The 17,844-nt window shown below is 41.6% G+C and overlaps 2 protein-coding genes across 4 annotated transcripts; one reads left to right on the top strand and one right to left on the bottom strand.

Moving 5' to 3' along the window:
• Nucleotides 1-636: 636 nt before the first annotated feature.
• On the bottom strand, nt 637-5,021 carry LOC110524338 (secretory carrier-associated membrane protein 4). 2 transcript variants are annotated; one of them, XM_021603893.2, is made up of 7 exons: nt 4,712-5,021; nt 4,091-4,122; nt 3,301-3,429; nt 3,024-3,180; nt 2,823-2,924; nt 2,432-2,549; nt 637-2,255 (listed from the first exon to the last, which is right to left on the bottom strand). In XM_021603893.2, exons 2-7 carry the CDS (start codon nt 4,095-4,097, stop codon nt 2,076-2,078), a joined length of 693 nt encoding a protein of 230 aa, XP_021459568.1. In that variant the 5' UTR covers nt 4,098-4,122; nt 4,712-5,021; the 3' UTR covers nt 637-2,075. The 2 variants fall into 2 exon arrangements, 1 of the variants encoding a protein (XP_021459568.1); XR_002473578.2 differs by having other exon boundaries at nt 637-2,872; nt 4,712-4,941.
• Nucleotides 5,022-6,622: 1,601 nt separating this feature from the next.
• Nucleotides 6,623-17,826, top strand: LOC110524336 (chromatin assembly factor 1 subunit A). Of its 2 annotated transcripts, none has more exons than XM_021603888.2 (16): nt 6,623-6,978; nt 9,591-9,641; nt 9,915-10,546; nt 10,661-10,717; nt 10,802-11,046; nt 11,195-11,255; nt 11,383-11,454; nt 12,247-12,464; nt 12,622-12,802; nt 13,352-13,432; nt 13,561-13,665; nt 13,835-14,090; nt 16,015-16,156; nt 16,291-16,618; nt 16,719-16,806; nt 16,931-17,826. In XM_021603888.2, exons 1-16 carry the CDS (start codon nt 6,846-6,848, stop codon nt 17,044-17,046), a joined length of 2,766 nt encoding a protein of 921 aa, XP_021459563.2. In that variant the 5' UTR covers nt 6,623-6,845; the 3' UTR covers nt 17,047-17,826. The 2 variants fall into 2 exon arrangements, with proteins under 2 accessions (XP_021459563.2, XP_036833982.1); XM_036978087.1 differs by lacking the exon at nt 6,623-6,978 and adding an exon at nt 7,022-7,039.
• The last annotated feature ends 18 nt before the right edge of the window (nt 17,827-17,844 follow it).

The following is a 17,844-nucleotide window of genomic DNA, read 5'->3' as shown; positions in this document are numbered from 1 at the left end:
GTGCTGCATCAGATGACCTGGCCTCCACAATCACCAGCCTCAACCCAATTGAGATGGTTTGGGATGAGTTGGATCACAGAGTGAAGGAAAAGCAGCCAACAAGTGCTCAGCATATGTGAGAACTCCTTCAAGACTGTTGTAAAAGCATACCAGGTGAAGCTGGTTGAGAGAATGCCAAGAGTGTGCAATGCTCTCAAAGGCAGGCTACTTTGAAGAATCTCATATTTTGATTTAACACTTTTGGTTACTGCATGATTCCATGTGTGTTATTTCACAGTTTTGATGTATATTCTACAATGTAGAAAATAGTCTAAATAAAGGAACTATTGAATGAGTTGTGTCCTTTTGACTGGTACTGTATGTATATGTAGCAGAAAAGCGATAAATACAAAAAGGGTCCTCAGTGGTATGGGTAAAAATGTACAGCAACTGACGTCAGTCACTTCACTGGAATTAGTTTTTCTTCTGGGAGTTTGTTTTACACAATGACAGAGATGAGGTCTGCCTGTCATAATGTCCCTGCCATTATGATCTACTGAAAGCTGTGAATACAGTATTGGTATGGCATTTTGTACTGTATTGAAAATAAATGCATACTTTAAAGTATGACGTAAACACAATGTCATGTGATAATTGTTTGATTGAAATGTTTATGGTAGTGAGTCATTGCTAGTCTCGTACGACCCATCCTGATCTCGCAAGCTTACATTCTGTTTCACTCCACGGACACAGTATCTGTGTAGCGAAACAGAATGAAAGCTTGCAAGATCAGGGTGGTTCGTGCTAGGCTTAGTCATTGCAGCAACACATTTTAAGCATTTTCAAGAATGTCTTCTAAATATTCACTACAGAATGACATGCATTACAGACAAGCAATACAAAGCAAACAAAAATTAAAAATAAACCTCTATGGTAGTTAACCCTGGCGATGAACACTTGAGTATGTGACTTAACTTATTATTTGATTTTTCTATTCAAGATGAGTGGCTGCCGCTCTCCCAACCACATTGTAAACACAAAGCTCCAGCCTGGAACACACTGACTGAGATGAGCTGTTTTGGAGCACTGGCTAGAGAGAAGGGGTATTACAACAGGGCACTGACCATCAAAAGCAAAGAAAGATCAGTGCACTCCACAGGATGAGTGAAATATAAAAGGCTCAGGTTGAATTAGAAGGATACAGTATCTAGCATTAGTGATGTGTTTAAGCACATTTCTCATTGGCTTTGTCTAGTAGCAGCACTTAAGGCGACAGTCAAGGGGGGGAAAATAATTAACATGCAAATACCTCATGTACGATTAAGGCGCATTTAGTTTTCAGAAACAAGGCAAAAGCAGATCAAGCAAGAAGAAAAGGTATCAAAAACAAACACTTGTAATATCAATAAAAAACTAAATACATCTCATCACTAAATAAAAAATGCACTATATAAACATCCAACTTCAAGGAGAGGACCCTGATCCTTCAGTCATGTCAAGTAGTGTTAAGGCTTTTGTTGATTTCATGAAGTACAGTATTGTACTGGCAAGAATTGATCACCGAATATGGCTGCCAAAATTGATCCAAAAACAACTTTGGAATCACCTTGCTTCTTTTCTGTTTCAGACATATCAATTTTGTTGAACAGTATTAATTCTGCTACTGTAATATAAAGACCCCTAGCTCTCCAAGTACAAAATAAAAATAAACATTTTCTCCAGTCGCTCTTTCAAATATGAGGGAACAGATTAATATTTTGAGAGTAGAAAATAAATGTAAACATGTAATGGATCATATTTTGAATCTCCATCACACATTTTTCCAACAATATAAGGCTTAGATGTGTTTCCCTGGAAAAGCTTCCCACTCCAGTAAACAATGTCTATAACAGTGGCCTCTTAAGGTCTAAAACAAAGTACTGCTGAATAAAGTCAGCTAATTATGCCTTTTTTCCCCTTAACATTCTTACTTAAATTCCAGCTATGCATTTCATATAGTGTCAAGGTGAGATTGTACTAGTGTGGCGTGGTGGACTATCTTGCATGCCATGGAATAAAGTGCTCCGTCTCCATCTAGAGTCCACTTAGGGTTTTATTTACCAGGGGCCATTGTCTGGGTAGCTTGGCACAGCGGGGTATTGGGGTAGGCTTGGGCCAGTTTCATTGATAGCATTGAAGCCGGCCTCTCTCACAGGGGCACTCTTCCAGAGTCCAGTGGTCCACTCTTCCTGTGCACGCTCAAAGCTGCCCCCTCCGCCACGGTACATCCCATGAACCTGATAGAAGCAGAGCAGATAAACCAACCAGTCATACAGTCATGAAAGTTAATTATCTTTCCTTGCCTACAATGATAATTGTCAAAACGGCGGGGGGTATTTTTTCTGGTTTGTGTATGTGTTTCCGGGTGCTCGTGCATTTTTCAGGTGTGTGTGTGCGCGCACGTTGGACTCACCCTGATGAGAACCAATCCCATCAACACAGTCACCAGAGTAAAGAGCAGAGCTGAGAATAGCATGACTACAGCAGAACCCACGTTGTAACTGAAAAACAGCACTGTCGCGATCCAACCACTTTGGGGGTTTGTGGTGGAGCAGTGGGGTTAGTATTTGTCAATGGCATGAATACTGGATTACATCAACCGTAGTTATTCACCTATCACAGCATGACACTGAGGTGAGTAAAATTAAGGTGGCATTGATACATACTCTACAGGTGATCTTTATTGCCAAACTGAAGATTTTTCTATATTCCTGAGGTAAGTGAAACACAAGCCATTCAGATATAGCAGCCAAAGTCCTAGACAGTCCCTTCCAGGCTTGAGGAAATAAAATATCCATACTTACCAAGCACCCCAACCAGAGATGCCCACAGTCTGAATGAGAGCGAAAACACACTGGAGGAAGAAGATGAAGAAAAAGGCCATGAAGTTGAAGGAACTGTCAGCTCTAAGAAAGACAAAGGGAGTTATGAAGTCAGTCAAGAAAATTGTATTTGGAGTGAAAAATGATAGACGTTCGGCTTGACGTTTGTTGAGTGGACCTTACCGAAAGGCCTTGTAGAGAGGTCTAAACCAGCATGTGTAGCTGCACGGACTGAAGAGAAGAAGCCAGAGCAGGGAAAGGCCAAAATTGGCTGCACTTCCCCCTCCTGCCCACCAAGCTATGCATGACACCACGTTCACACACAGTGTGACTGAATACACTGCAGAGAGTAGCAGAGATAGCAGAAAACATTAACATTCACTCAGCATTGAATGAAACACAGTCCAGTTCCCAGAGTAGGCCTGTGTGTGACTCAAGAAGGTTTGTTGGTGTAACTCACACATCCAGAGGTTGTAGACCCTGCGCACCAGCTGTCGGTGCGGGGCTGGGATCTCCTCCTCCACATTCTGGTAAAAGCAGGGCTTGATTCGCAGGAACTTAGGCAGCAGTGGGAAGTTGTTGACCCGCTCTGAAAACGGATGATTACAATATGGGAAAACAGCATGTCAGTGCAGAGATGGCACAGGAAAACAAGAATACAGTGACATGAGATTTTCTTTCGCAATATTATAACAAATGGTGAGGCACAATAGTGAAAGTGGTCAGTGTTATCAGTTGATCTTTATGTCCACAATTTAACTATGAGAATGTGATTAAATTATCATAATAATATACAACAAAATAATAAGTAGAGTTACATGTCAGGATATTATTTGACAATAAATAGTATTGTTTTGACAATTGTAATATTATTTTTGCACTAGTTGGCTGTAGCTGCACCAAAACTCCAGTATTTCTCCATCTTCTTTTTAAATAGGGAGACAATTTGATTTCAGAACTTATTTCCATGAGTGATCAAAACTTGTTTTCTCATGGCTCCCTCTTGTCCAGCTGCAGCAGACATATGGTGAGCAATACATATAGCATCTTGAGAATTGCAACACATCGTATCGGCACCAATGTATAATATCATATCAATTTCCAGCCCTACTGAGTATGGTATGGCTATTTGAATAAAAGGATATAAGTGACACACTCTAATCTGTGTCATGCATATGCATTACTTGTAGCAGGTACATGTCATGTTTCATGAAGAACATAATTGAATTGCAAAACATTTCGATACAAACCTGTCATTATGAAATCCTATGCGTGTTCTTTCCTGCAACATAATACAAATAATTGGCACTTTACAACTCATAAAAATTAAATGAAAAAAAAAAAGTATAAATAATTATCTGGGGACGTGCAGTGTCTAATTTAGAATTAATCAACAACAACAAAACACAAGTCATATCAAGATGATGACAAAGGTGAAATTATATGCATATGAGATGGCAAGGTCACGTGCCCCTACTAGATACGGGTACGCTAGCTAGGAGGTAATATTTTCGGTAAACCCAGTTTAAATAATAAACGTAGCTTTGATACATTTCTTATGTTAAGTTAAGTGGCTAACTATGATTTGGCAATAAAATATAAGACCACGCGTAAAATAAAATGTTTGAATAACTAAACTACCTCTATTAGCAAGCTAACGTTAATTAGCTACAGTAACGTTAAATTAGCTAGTCCTGTCAGTATGTAGATGATGATTTGTTAGCGGTCTTCAAGCGAAATGTAATGAAAAGGCTAGCTGCCGAGTGGATACAGTGAACTGGTTGATAACAGATTCAATGTTCATTTAAATAAATAAAGCTAGTGACTGTGTAACTTATTTTCTTGTAATTCAATGTTTCGCTAGCACCTACCTGAAAACCACTAACTCCAGTTCGGTTCGGGATGGTCGACACTAGCTACCACAGCCACAAACTCATAAACCCCGCCCATTTCTACAATCTATCTTCTTAAAAGCAGATTTTTACAGCTAAACCTAATTTCAGTCCTAACCTTTACCACATTGCTCACTTTATGCCTAACCATAACCTTAAATTAAGACCAAAACCCGACATTTTGTTTTCATAAATTTGTCCGATATAGCCTATGTTGACTTTGTGTCTGTGCTATCTAGCTAGTAGAGGAAACTGTTGGGGTCGCGTCCAACCAAATCTCCCGCACTGCATTGAGGGAGTGGTAGTTCAACACAGGTCCCACCAAGGCAAATTTGAATACGATTGTTTCGATTGTGAATCTACAGATCCTATATATGATGATCTTATATAGTGCGTGGAGGGAAGACGTGTGGCTTCAGAGAGAGATGGATGATTCTTGTCCCTTGACATGATAACAGCTACGTTATGGAAAATTGACAATGATGTATTTTCTTGATCAACTATCAGTTTTGTGGAGTTGATGTTGAATATGATTTTCTATTGTCAGGAGTTTACTATTGCCCGATTCAATTGATATACGTTATATTGTATTTACCATATGGTTAGGCTACATATTGGTACCGTACAGTGTCCTAGAAATATTTTCTGCAACACATTTTACACCCCACAGTAGCAGAAACCCAAACAGAATATGTGAAGAAACTTCACTTCTGTTGATCTCAGTCATACCTAGTTAATCAATCACTAACTCGTCCATTTGCATCCCACACCTCAACAAAAGGCTCATACTTTCCCAAACCATAGTATTTTCTGGTGATTTTCATTGAGACATGATACTTGCCAACTGTGTTCTCCAATGAGTTAATCAATGATCATTGTGTCTGTAACTCTGAATTGTATTTATTTGTTGAGAGAGTGCATCTGACAAGGAGGAGCCCTCACATGAAGGCCTTTTGAGAGGAAGAGGAGATCGACAATAAATTATTTTTCCTTTTATAGATTTCATTCCCTCCTCAGCCTTACATCTTGTTATTTTTTAGTACTACATTGACATTGATCACTGCATTGTTGGGTGTAGAGTTAGCAAGAAAGGCATTTCACAGTACTTGTGCACTTGGGGCTCCTGAGTGGTGCAGTGGTCTAAGGCACCGCATATCAGTGCTAGAGATGTCATTACAGACACCCTGGTTTAAATCCAGGCTGTGTCACAACTGGCTGTGATTGGGAGTCCCATTGGATGGTGCACAATTGGCCCAGTGTCATCTGGGTTTGGCTGATGTAGGCTGTCATTGTAAATAAGAATTTGTTCTTAACTGACTTATCTAGTCAAACAAACATGACATCAAATTGTATTGGTCACATGTTTAGTAGATGTTATTGCAGGTAGCGAAATACTTGCGCTTAGGAGCTAGAAGCAGAGCTGCCATATCTGTCAGCGCCATCTGTCCAACGTTTGTCTACCTCATGTGTCTTCTTGTCAGAGAGGTTTTGCCTTTTGTATTATTTTTCAGTTCTTCTAAATTGTCAACTGTTTAGACATCATTTTATTTTCCCATTAAAACAATTAACTGACATTCAGACAGACATTCTGTTAATTTATTTAATATTGCATGCATGCAAGCTTGTATTTTGATTACTTCACAGTACATACATCGTTTCTGATTATCAACATGTTTAGAGTATTAAACACACTGAGTGACTTTGTCCAATCACGACTTTATTAGAATTTTGTTCCACGACACTATTCAGTGAAATCCAATCACTGATCGTACTCTCTTGAAAACAGAGAAAGCAACCTATCATAAAAGAACAACATCTCAAAAGAAGGCGTGACTGACAAAATATCCAGAAAAAAACGTCTAGATCCCGCCCTTCGGTCGTGTAGTGATCCAGCGTTCTGGCCAATCAGCAAAGGATTCTGAGGACAGCGACACGCTCCCGCCAAATCTGACTGACGGGCGCGAGGCAGCAACAGGGTCCATGCAAAGGCAGTGTGTGGGAGATGCGGCTAGAATAAAATTAACTTAGTCTTAAAAGTAATAGAACCCAGTCATCGTTATATTTGCATGGTATTAGTGTTACTCTGGAAGACCTGTCAATATTGCTACTTCATATGGTTTTGTGTTATTGCAACGCTTTTCCGCACAAGGATATCAAAAGTGAGGGAAGTTCTCGGATGGTGATGCTGGCAGCGGCGGAAGATCCATCCGTGGACGGGCATTTAGCATCCACTCCACGGAGGGGAGGTAGCGACGATATTTTGTTATGTTTAAACCTTCAAATGTTTTGGGCATTTAGTTATCTGAGGTAGCTATATACTGTTTGACTTGCCTTTCTATACGACCACATAGCAAGTCAACACTAACTTCTGTCTAGCTAGCCAGTTTAGCTAACTAGCATGCTGTATTTAGCCAGCTAACTACTGTACTAGTAGCATGTTGTAACTAGCTAATCTCAAGTAAGGTTTGTTAGCTAACACTTAGTTGTTATCGTTGGCCAGACCCTCATAACATTCACAAGCTCGTAAGGTTAGTGTAAAGTGAGCTTTCATGTAACGTTAGCTAGCTACCCTTGAAGTTACCTTTTAGTTATTCTTTATAATTTATTAGTCAGCCAGCTTGGAAGCTAACGTCAGTTGGCTTTGATGTGATGAGTTGGTGCTAACCTTACTAGCTAGCTAGACACCCCATTGCCTTCAGCTAGCTAACGTTAGCTAATATGAACCAAAACACTTAATGATTTCGGTGGTTTTGCTGACCAGCTTGTTGATTGTCAGAATATATAGCATGTTAATTAGACATCGCGTCACACATTATCGTACTGTTACAAACTTTGCTTGCTAACTTAACTAACAAACAAGCATGTTTTTCTTTGAGGCAACCCCTTCTCTCCCCGCGGCGGTATGAGTGTAAAGTTAGCTATAGCCGGGCCTTTGCACTGGGCTTAGATTGATTCACCGAATGGCGGGAGAGCAAAGCTAACACCTCCCAGTAGTTTGCCCAACCACTTGTGCCATCGTCTCGTAACAAATTTTTACACTTGATTAAAAATTATATTTGAACGGCATCGATTGTCCTTTTACTTGGTTGGTGGCAAGTCTAGATAACCTTTGATTGCTCCCTAGTTGACTGACAAGTATTTATTACATATGTACTTGAATAACATGGATGCATTTGTCAAACTAACAGTATGAGTAAACTAAGAACAAAGGACAAATGTCAGCTTATAGTAATAATACAGTTGAGTGGGGGATAAAGTAGTTGGTGATTAAGTCATATGTGTAGTGGCTATTCTTGTGGTTGTCCTTTTGATTTTGGACATTTTATAAAGATACTGCACCGAATGCTTTCTTCTATTAAGTGTTGTGCAACAAAGGGACTGGTAACATGTTTGCAGCTGGAGCCATTGTACTACTGCAATTATTGATAGTGAAGTAAAAGTGCATTGAAAAACAAATCCATCTACACAACAAAAATATAAGTGCAACGTTGCACAACACTTTCTGTTGGGCCCATGTTTCATGAGCTGAAATAAAATATCCTCGACATGTTCCATATGCACACAAATTATTTCTCTCAAATATTGTGCACAAATTTGTTTAACAGCCCTGTTAGTGAGCATTTCTCCTTTGCCAATATAATCCATCCACCTGACAGGTGTGGCATATCAACAATCTGATTTTAACAGCATGATCATTACACTGGTGCACCTTGTGCTGTGGACAATTAAAAGGCCACTCTAAAATGTGCAGTTTTGTCACACACCACCACAGCTGTCAAGTTTTGATTGAGTGTGCAGTTGGCATGCTGACTGAAGGGATGTCCACCAGAGCTGTTACCAGATAATTTTATGTTAATATCTCTACCATAAGCCGCCTCCAATGTCGTTTTAGAAAATATGGCAGTATGTCAAAATGGCCTCACAACCACAGTGTGTAACCATACCAGCCCAGGACCTCCACATCAGGATTCTTCACCTATGGGATTGTCTGAGACCAGCCACCTGGACAGTTGATGAAACTGGGCTTGCACAACTAAATAATTTCGGCACAAACTTTCAGAAACGGTCTCAGGAAGCTCATATGCGTGCACATCGTCCTCACCAGGTCTTGACCTGACTGCAGTTTAGCATCGTAACCAACTTCAGTAGGCAAATACTAAACTTTGATGGCCACTGGCATCTTCACGGATGAATCCCAGGTTCATCTGTACCGGGCAGATAGCAAACAGTGTATGCCGTTGTGTGGGTGAGCAGTTTGCCGATGTCAACGTTGTGAACAGTGCCCATGGTGGTGGGGGGGTTATGGTATGGGCAGGCATAAGGTACCAACAGCAAACACAATTGCATTTTATCAATGGCCATTTGAATGCAGAGATACTGTCACGAGATCCTGAGGCCCATTGTCATGCCATTCATCTGTAGCCACCACATGTTTCAGCATGATAATGCACGGCCCCACATGCAAGTATCTGTACACTTCCTGGAAGCTGAAAATGTCCCAGTTCTTCCATGGCCTACATACTTATTGAGCATGTTTGGGATGCTCTGGATTGACGTGTGTGACAGCATGTTCCATTTCCCGCCAATATCCATATACTGACTAGTTTTCTTATCTACAACCTTACCTTTTTTAAAGTTATCTTTTACCAACAGATGCATATCTGTATTCCAAATCATGTGAAATCCATAGATTAGGGCCTAATTAATATATTTAAATTGACTGATTTCATTATGAACTGTAACTCCAGTAAAATCTTTGAAATTGTTGCATTTTATATTTTTGTTCAGAAAATGTTTCATGACAGGAGAATGGTTGTGGGATTGTTGTCTCATCTTCCATACCCTGTTTTGGTTACAGGTATGGATGGCAAAGTCAAATCCAGCAATGCTAACAAGAAGCTTGTTCAGGGTAAGTGAATCTGGTCTTTTGAATGCATATTAGATGGTTTTAATTTTCAAAAGGAGACTGATGATACATAATGCTATCAAACTATTTGAAACAATTCAATGAAAATCTAATTTTGTCAATTATATTTCAAATTAATCAAATTTGTTGTAATAATTTAGTGTCTTTGCTTTATCACTCAAAGCTATCATTATTGTTTGCCCAAAGATTTGTTAATATAACATAGATTTAGTCCAACTTAAACATCAGTGATGATAAAGGATATTTTCTCCTCAGCTCGTCTTCCATTCAAGCGTCTAAACCCAGAGCCCAAGGAGATCAGTGAGCCCAAAAGGACCTGCACCCTTTCCCGGCCTGGGCTCTCAGATGGGGAGAATGAATCCGATTGCTCCCCCCTACCTGTGCGCCATGGACCGGCCCTGGTTAACGGCCGTGGCCCCCTGGATGGATTCATGAGTCGCAGTACCCAAGCGTCCCCTGCCAAAAGCATAGTTATTGATCTCACTGAGGACTCCAATTCAACTGACCTTTTAAAGCAGCAACCTGCGACACCCATTGTTGTCTCGTGTCCTCTGACACAAAACAGCCACCTGAGCAAAACCCTAAGTGCTGTAACAGCCACCAAAACAGATCACACTGCCAAGACAGAGCCAATAGACTACAAGCTGGGGGATGAACAGAAGGATGGGGAGGAGGAGAAGGACAGGGGGGACACTGCATCCATCTCACAGCTAGACACCACACAGGGTTCTGACACAGAAGAAGAGGAGGAGGATGAAGAACAAGAGGAGGCTGATATGTCCAGTCATGGGAATGAGTCCATGCTTTCTCCTTCATCCACCAGCTCTCTGTCAGCGGCCGAGAGCTCCCCAGAGTCTGCTAAGACAGAGAACACTCCTACTGTCACAGTGAGTACAAAATGGCAATTAAATTCAATAAACACTCATTGTCAGCAGTGATTTTTGAATAAATGTTGAAAAATGATGCATCTATAGGTTACCTTACTTCCTCTCTCTTTACAGGAGCCAAATACCACCCCTAAAATAGAGCAGAAAACTGTGAAAAGAAGATCTTTAAAGGTATAATTAGCGGCAATAAGTCACTTCAGTATTTGGCATACTTTTTTCATCTGAAACGGAATTTGTGCTTTTTTCTCTCCATAGAGTTTGCAGGAGCAAGAGGAGAGGCTACACCAGCGCAAAGACAGAGAGCGGCAGCGAGAGGAGGCTAAAGACGCTAAAGAGAAGAAGAAAGAGGAAGCTCGCAAACTGAAGGAGGAGCGGGAGAAGGAAAGAAAGGAGAAAAAAGAGAAAGAAGAGCGTGAAAAAAGAGATAAAAAGGAGAAAGAGGAAAAGGAAAAAGCAGAGAAATTAAGAGCGAAAGAGGAGCAACGCAAATCGAAGCAAGAGTGAGTTGCTTGATCAAAAACCAGCTAGCTACAGATCTGAAATGTCTTGTTACTTTTATATTGACTACTAGAAAAATTGATTGAATGTTTTTTTTTATTAAAGCAAATGTAATCCTTGCAATTGACATTCACATATAATTTCCCCCAGGGCAAAACTTGAAGAAAAGAGAAAGAAAGAGGAGGAAAAACGGTTGAAAGAAGAGAAGGATGTGAGTTGATAATTTTGTTTCTATTCTCTAAAATAAAATGTAATGTCTGACACTGACATTTTTAAGCTTGACAATTGCCATTTAATTGTAACAGACCTGATAATGCATCTTAACATTTTCTATACAGAGGCTCAAAGCAGAGAAAGCTGAGATCACACGATTTCTACAGAAACCCAAGACTCCCCAGCAGGCCACAAAGGTAAGATTCCTCTGACTGGATTGAACAAGAAGAAGAAAAAATAGAAATTCCAAAATGGTGGTGTTCATTTAATGTTATCAGGCTAGTATCAGCAACATTTATGCCTTTACTAGACTATGGGGATATTTTATATATGAATGCTTCCACTCAGTGTTTGACATCAATTGACACACTTTACCATGGCACTTTGAGATTTATTTTAAACTGCAAAACCCTTACGCACCACTGCACTTTGTGTACCAGGGTTGGCTGGCCTTCTCTAGTCACTCGTAGGCTCAGTCACTGGTATACTTTTATTTACAAAGCCATTTTGGGTTTACTACCTTTTTTATTTGTGCATTTTTATTGTTCAGAAATGTGGTGGGTACTCTCTTCGTTCGCTGAACTTTATCCTGCTAACTGTTCCAAATGTCCGAACTCAATTTGGTAAAAGGGCTTTTATGTACTCTGTGCTATCGTCTTGGAACACCTTACAAAATACTTTTAAACTGGAAGAACTTGTCCCGATTGGTGTTTTAAATTCACTGATGAAGGGTTTTGAGGCTGATTCCCTGACCCGTCAATGTATTTAATTTGATGTTTTATACTCTTGTGAATTCAATGGTTTTTACTAGATTACTTAGTAGTTTTTCATGTTGTCTGTCTGTCCATTTGTTTTTGTAATGACTTGGTGCTGCCTATCTTGGCCAGGTCGCTCTTGAAAAAGAGATTTTAATCTCCATGAGCCCTTCCTGGTTAAATAAAGGTTAAATTTAAAAAATGTAAAACTTTTCTTTGCCTCTCCTACTTCAGACCCTTGCGTCTGCCTGTGAAAAGTTTGCCCCGTTTGAGATAAAGGAGCACATGTGTCTGGCGCCGCTGACCCGAGTCCAATGTGCGGAGGCGGTCCTGGAGGAACTGGACAGGTATCTGGCTAAACCTGATGGAAGCCTGGATGGCCTGAGTGACTGGACCAAAAATAAGCCCCGCAGATCAGGCCAGACCAAGCCCAGAAGCACATACCCTATGAGGTGAGACCACCACACCCTTAAAAAAATCAGCGGTGACTTGAATTACTGAAGTCTTGAAATTTTGTGAAACTGAAGAATCAGGGATTCCTACTGGAAAGAAGCCATTTTCTATACTTTCCTATTTTGACGTTGGCCCCTATTTCTGTTGTCTGCATAGGGAGTGTATGGCGATGGTGGAGGTGGTGGAGGGACCCAAACCGGATGGTGTGCCTGACAGGCAGCACTACGGCCGCATGAAGCTCCTTCAGTTCCGTGAGAACTACCGGCCTGCCTACTGGGGCACGTGGAGAAAAAACAGCCCCCACATCTCCCCTCGCTGCCCTCTCAGACAGGACAAGGTGGGCTTCCCTCATTCTCTGACCATGATCCTTTTCAATCCTTTCACTTCTTTACTTATTAGTTTCTGCCATATTACAATCGATAGTTACAAATCACGATATATCCATGTTTGACTCAAGGTTTAGTTTTGTAATTGTTTTTTATTTGTATTTGTATTTTTTTTTACCTTATGTATCGTTAGCTAGCGCTAGTCAGATGTACCTGCGCCAAAACTCTGGTATTTTATTTTTCATCCTATAGCTTGTTCCCATCTTTTTAAATAATGAGCCAACATGTTTTCAGCACTTATTTCCCTGACTGATCTCAACTCGTTTTGTCATGCTCTCTTGTCTCTCTGCAGCAGACATATAGGGCGCAATCATTGAATCGCAATACATATAGAATTGTGATAATCGCAATGCATATCATATCGGCGCCTAAGTTTTGTGACATCATATCGTGAGGTCCCATGGTAATTCCCAGCCCTAACTGGTGGTGATGTCAGTTGTTTTGTGACTTCCATGTTTCATGCGCTTTCTATGTAGGACTAAAGTATGTGTTTCCTCTAGGACCTGTTGGATTATGAGGTGGACAGTGATGAGGAGTGGGAGGAAGAGGAGCCGGGAGAGTCCCTGTCACACAGTGAAGGGGTAGGTCTCTTTTTCAATACACTTCTGTCACAGCTTTTGATGCTCTGTTTGATATCAAGATTAGCTCATTGTTGTAAACTGAATCATTCCAGCTGATTGTGAGGCCCTAAACTGACTTGTTTTTGCAGGAGGATAATGATAATGATGGAGGTGAAAATGATGACGATGATGAGGATGGTTTCTTCGTACCACATGGATACCTATCAGACGGGGAGGGGGCATTGGAGGAAGAGGTACTTTCAATTGCTCTTCATTCCTTATTCATGTCTTTATTTACTGTTCTTTTCCAGTGGATTGGTTTGACTAATGATTGACGTGCTTTACATTGTAAGGGGTGGAGACATTATCCACGGCTTATTTTTAGCACACTTAATTGCTCCTATACCTGTGGTGTGAATCCAGGAGGGTGGCGACCCAGAGAAGCAGAAGGTGCGTCAGAAGCTGAAGGCCCGGGAGTGGGATGAGCTGATGGCCAAGAAGAAGGTGAAGGTGCTAGAGGCTGTGGTGAGAGGCTGTGTGTGGGAGGGACAGGGTCCCCATCTGGAGCTCTTGCAGCAGTTTGCGGTGTGCCTGCTGGAACCCCTGCCCAAGCCAGAGTCCTCCACCCCAGAGGACAACACACAGAAACTACAACAGAAACTACAAGAAGATGAGCAGCGTGAGTACATTCTTATGCCTGGGGGAACATCACGCAGGTAAGAGGAGTTATTTTGTCTCTGCAGTATTGTCTTTTAGAACCTTCTGGGCCTTAGCCTTGTCACCTCTAAATGATCATTTGAGTCATGTTTTACTGACTGAACCGTGATGAAATGTAGGTCTTGGTTAGCATGGAAAAACTGACCGGGTGTGCTTGTCTTTGATATGCTTATCTGAGTTCTTACAGAGTGATGAACATTGGTAATTTGGTTGAGCCATGTGCTATTTGAATAGTGTCACTAGCTAGGTTTCCATCCAATTGGCTACAGATTTTCATACGAATATTCTAAAATATGCATGAAGAAAATTTGCATTTTCCCGCTAGTGGTGTATCCACCAAACGGACTTCTTGCAGATAAAAATATGTGCATGATGACGTAGTGCACACACTATACTTTTTTCGTGTTAGTTTTCATGTACCGAATACAAATCTAAAGTTCTGTGTGTTTCCATCGCACTTTCAACTCTACTGATAGTTTTGTCACATACTGTTGTGTTAATTAGCAAATGTACCTACTCTGGTCTTGGCACATGTGCACAGCTCACAGATACACTGCAGGTAGGCTAGTCTACATGATGACATTATTATTGGAAAGGAGCATCAAGATCACTGTGCGCTTTCACCACTGTGAAGTTCATCAGAACTGATTTAGTTTGTCTAATAAACGGTTTCCCAGGTTGTAGTGAGAGGAAAACACCATATGTGACCATACGTGTCTACAAGTTTACTTCGATATGATGATTGTTATATCAATATTTTCACATAAAGGAATTTCCACCGCCGTTTCTCGCGTAATACATTTTACAGACAAAAAGATCCCCACCACCTCTTGGTAACAATCACCAAAACAAAAGCTAGACAGTCAGGGAGAATTGAAATCAAATGTATTGTTTATTTTTTACCCTTTTTTCTCCCCAATTTCATGGTATCCAATTGTTTAGTAGCTACTATCTTGTCTCATCGCTACAACTCCCGTACGGGCTCGGGAGAGATGACGGTTGAAAGTCATGCGTCCTCCGATACACAAGCCACACTGCTTCTTAACACAGCGCCATCCAACCCGGAAGCCAGCCGCACCAATGTGTCGGAGGAAACACCTGGCAACCTTGGTTAGCGCGCACTGCGCCCGGCCCGTCCACAGGAGTCGCTGGTGCGCGATGAGACAAGGATTTCCCTACCGGCCTAACCCGGACGACGCTAGGGCCAATTGTGCGTCGCCCCACGGACCTCCCGGTCGCGTCCGGTTACGACAGAGCCTGGGCGCGAACACAGAGTCTCTGGTAGCACAGCTGTCGCTGCAGTACAGCGCCCTTAACCACTGCGTCACCCAGGAGGCCCTCGATAGATCTATCTTTTTGCTAATTTTGACGGCAAATAAATTGATGGCAAGGAAATATAACCCGATAAAGGTAAAAATCTTTAGTGGCCCTCCTGACCTCGTTAAAGACCGAAAGCGGCACCATGGGGCAAAATGAGTTTGACACCCCTGGTCTACACCAAAATCTATCTTTTGATTGTGGTGATGGATGTAACACCCGAGACTGATATGAGATGTACCTGTACTCCTCATGAAGCACTTATTGATAGCTGTCTAGACTGCAAGGGAGACATCTAAACTTAAGACCATTCACAATCACATAAGAGATCTGTATTGTTTTCAGACCAGCTTTATATGCGGCACCGACGTCACCTAGTATTTACTGTGCTACAAGTGATTGTGAACTGTCAACACTCTTCATGGCTGACCTGAGTTGCTCAATAGCTGCCTGAGGGAGTATCTGTTCATATTGAATGGCGCCTTCTGCCCAAACCTTGCGTGAATAAGCCTAGATGTAGAATGTGTTTTAAAAACCTTCCTATCTCCCTTCCCAACCCATATATTCAGTGCTGTTCCAGTTGTTGCCCCTGCTACATGGAAATGTGAACAGTAATAAGGTGATCATCACAGAGTTCCAGGAGTTTTGTCGCCAGCAGTCGACCTCGCCTATCTCCAGCCCTCAGAACTCAGGAGACAACATCCCCACCAGGTGACTTCAAACCTGATTTACTTAACGCTTGCTATTTTACAGAATTAGTCAAGTCATACTAAACTTGTGCAGATGCTTTATAAAAGTATTCATTTTTCATTACTGAAATGGTCTCCCATCTGCTTCTGCTCTAGGGTCCGTCTAAAGCGCCTTATCAAGGGGAATGCTGTGTATGAGAAGCGCTCAGCCTTCAGACGCTGCTGCTGGTACGTCAAATCAGACGTCCTGGCTCGCTTCATCCAGGAGGCCCTCCCTGTACCCTGCCAGTGGAACTACCTCACCTCAGGGACCCATGTACCCCGTGAAGAGGCCCCAGCGGCCACAGGCTCACAGGGCAACTCCCCAACCACCCCCCAGGCCTCCCACACGCCATCCTCCAAGACCCCCTCCTCCAACAAGAGGAAGAGTGCCGGCAGCATGTCCATCACCAAGTTCATGAGGAAGGCTGCCGACCCTGAGCAGGTTGGACACGTCTGGTGAAATCTTAATATGAAGTTGCTTTGTTCTGATCCTATTGCTTTGACTGTTGTGTCAGATTCTAATGAGTACTCCTTTTTTTCAGGTGGAGGCGATGAAGACAGATGGGTTCCAAGCAGACACAGAGGAAGATGAGGATGAAGCAGACTGCGTCATAATCAGCACACAGAAAGGTCAGTTTCCTGGCATATTGTCTGCCTTTAGACAGGAGTTAAGTGGAATTAAGAGACAGGGTAATAGTTTGTCCTAGATATTTCTAGGAGGGGAGGCATTGACAATGAATGCCTTACTCTGCAGGATCTTCCAGAAAAGATACCTCCCCCAAAGAGAACGAGAGCACAGAACAAATGGAGGTGACCCCCTCTGACACAGCTGCGTTCTTCTTGCCTCGGGCCACTCCCACCCTGGCCTAAGGACTGCCCCCTGACTCTGGGTGTGTGCGTTTGTCAGAAATAGAATCAGGTCTTCAATCAAGATAACACACTGGTAGTGGCACACATGCCACCCACACGGTATTACAACCCCACTTTGCTCCATTAAGTACCAGACAGTGCCTGTAAAAAGGAAAATGTCTGACAAACTCATTGGTGTATTTTGTTCCAATGTTAAACCATTCATTACTTGGTTCAGTTGGAATGTCAGACATGTTTATATGGATGTCTTTGCTTGGGGAGGAGTTGGATGGCTCAGACAGTCAAGGCTCTTCTACCACAGCTGATTGGGTGGACCAGTGCCCACTGAAGTAGTTGCTGTCCGCTTCACCGTAGGCCCAGTGTAACTTTTATATGTATTTGTTTTAAAAAAATAAAAATACTTGAACTGGTTGAATTCATTAAAAATAAGTAATGATTAAATGTACTGCACTTTTATATGCCCTGCCTTATCTGGATGCCTTTATCAACACGCCACCACTCATCCATCCTTTCAAGAAGTACTTCATGTTTCATTCAATATGGCAAGTGCTGTTTTTCAGGCTGCTAACGTAGTGCTTATTGTACTATTCTAAACCTCAATTTTTTTGTTTGTTAATAATGGTTGAGGTGGAATAGTAAATGGCTGTCCAATATTAAAAACTTTGCGGTTTGCCTTACATTTTTGTGGCAGAGAATGCTCTCCTGTCACAACTGTTGCAGTTTGCAGGTATGATTTAAGGTGTCTCAATTTCTTTAAATAAAGCATTATTTAAAAATGAACATGCTTTATGTGCAGCC

Source organism: Oncorhynchus mykiss, chromosome 5 (genome assembly GCF_013265735.2).
Source record: "Oncorhynchus mykiss isolate Arlee chromosome 5, USDA_OmykA_1.1, whole genome shotgun sequence".
Taxonomy (NCBI): domain Eukaryota; kingdom Metazoa; phylum Chordata; class Actinopteri; order Salmoniformes; family Salmonidae; genus Oncorhynchus; species Oncorhynchus mykiss.
The sequence above is the reverse complement of the archived record's forward strand: the minus strand, read 5'-3'. Positions and strand labels throughout refer to the sequence as shown.

What these genes read in the sequence shown, in the direction of transcription:
- LOC110524336 (XM_021603888.2), top strand. Translation starts at nt 6,846, where the DNA reads ATGGTTTTGTGTTATTGCAACGCTTTTCCGCACAAGGATATCAAAAGT. An exon ending in AGAAGCACATACCCTATGAG is followed by an intron (nt 12,465 to 12,621) that starts GTGAGACCACCA and finishes TTGTCTGCATAG; the next exon opens with GGAGTGTATGGCGATGGTGG. An exon ending in CCCTGTCACACAGTGAAGGG is followed by an intron (nt 13,433 to 13,560) that starts GTAGGTCTCTTT and finishes TTGTTTTTGCAG; the next exon opens with GAGGATAATGATAATGATGG.
- LOC110524338 (XM_021603893.2), bottom strand. An exon ending in CCTCTCTACAAGGCCTTTCG is followed by an intron (nt 2,925 to 3,023) that starts GTAAGGTCCACT and finishes TGTCTTTCTTAG; the next exon opens with AGCTGACAGTTCCTTCAACT. An exon ending in TGGGATTGGTTCTCATCAGG is followed by an intron (nt 2,256 to 2,431) that starts GTGAGTCCAACG and finishes TGCTTCTATCAG; the next exon opens with GTTCATGGGATGTACCGTGG.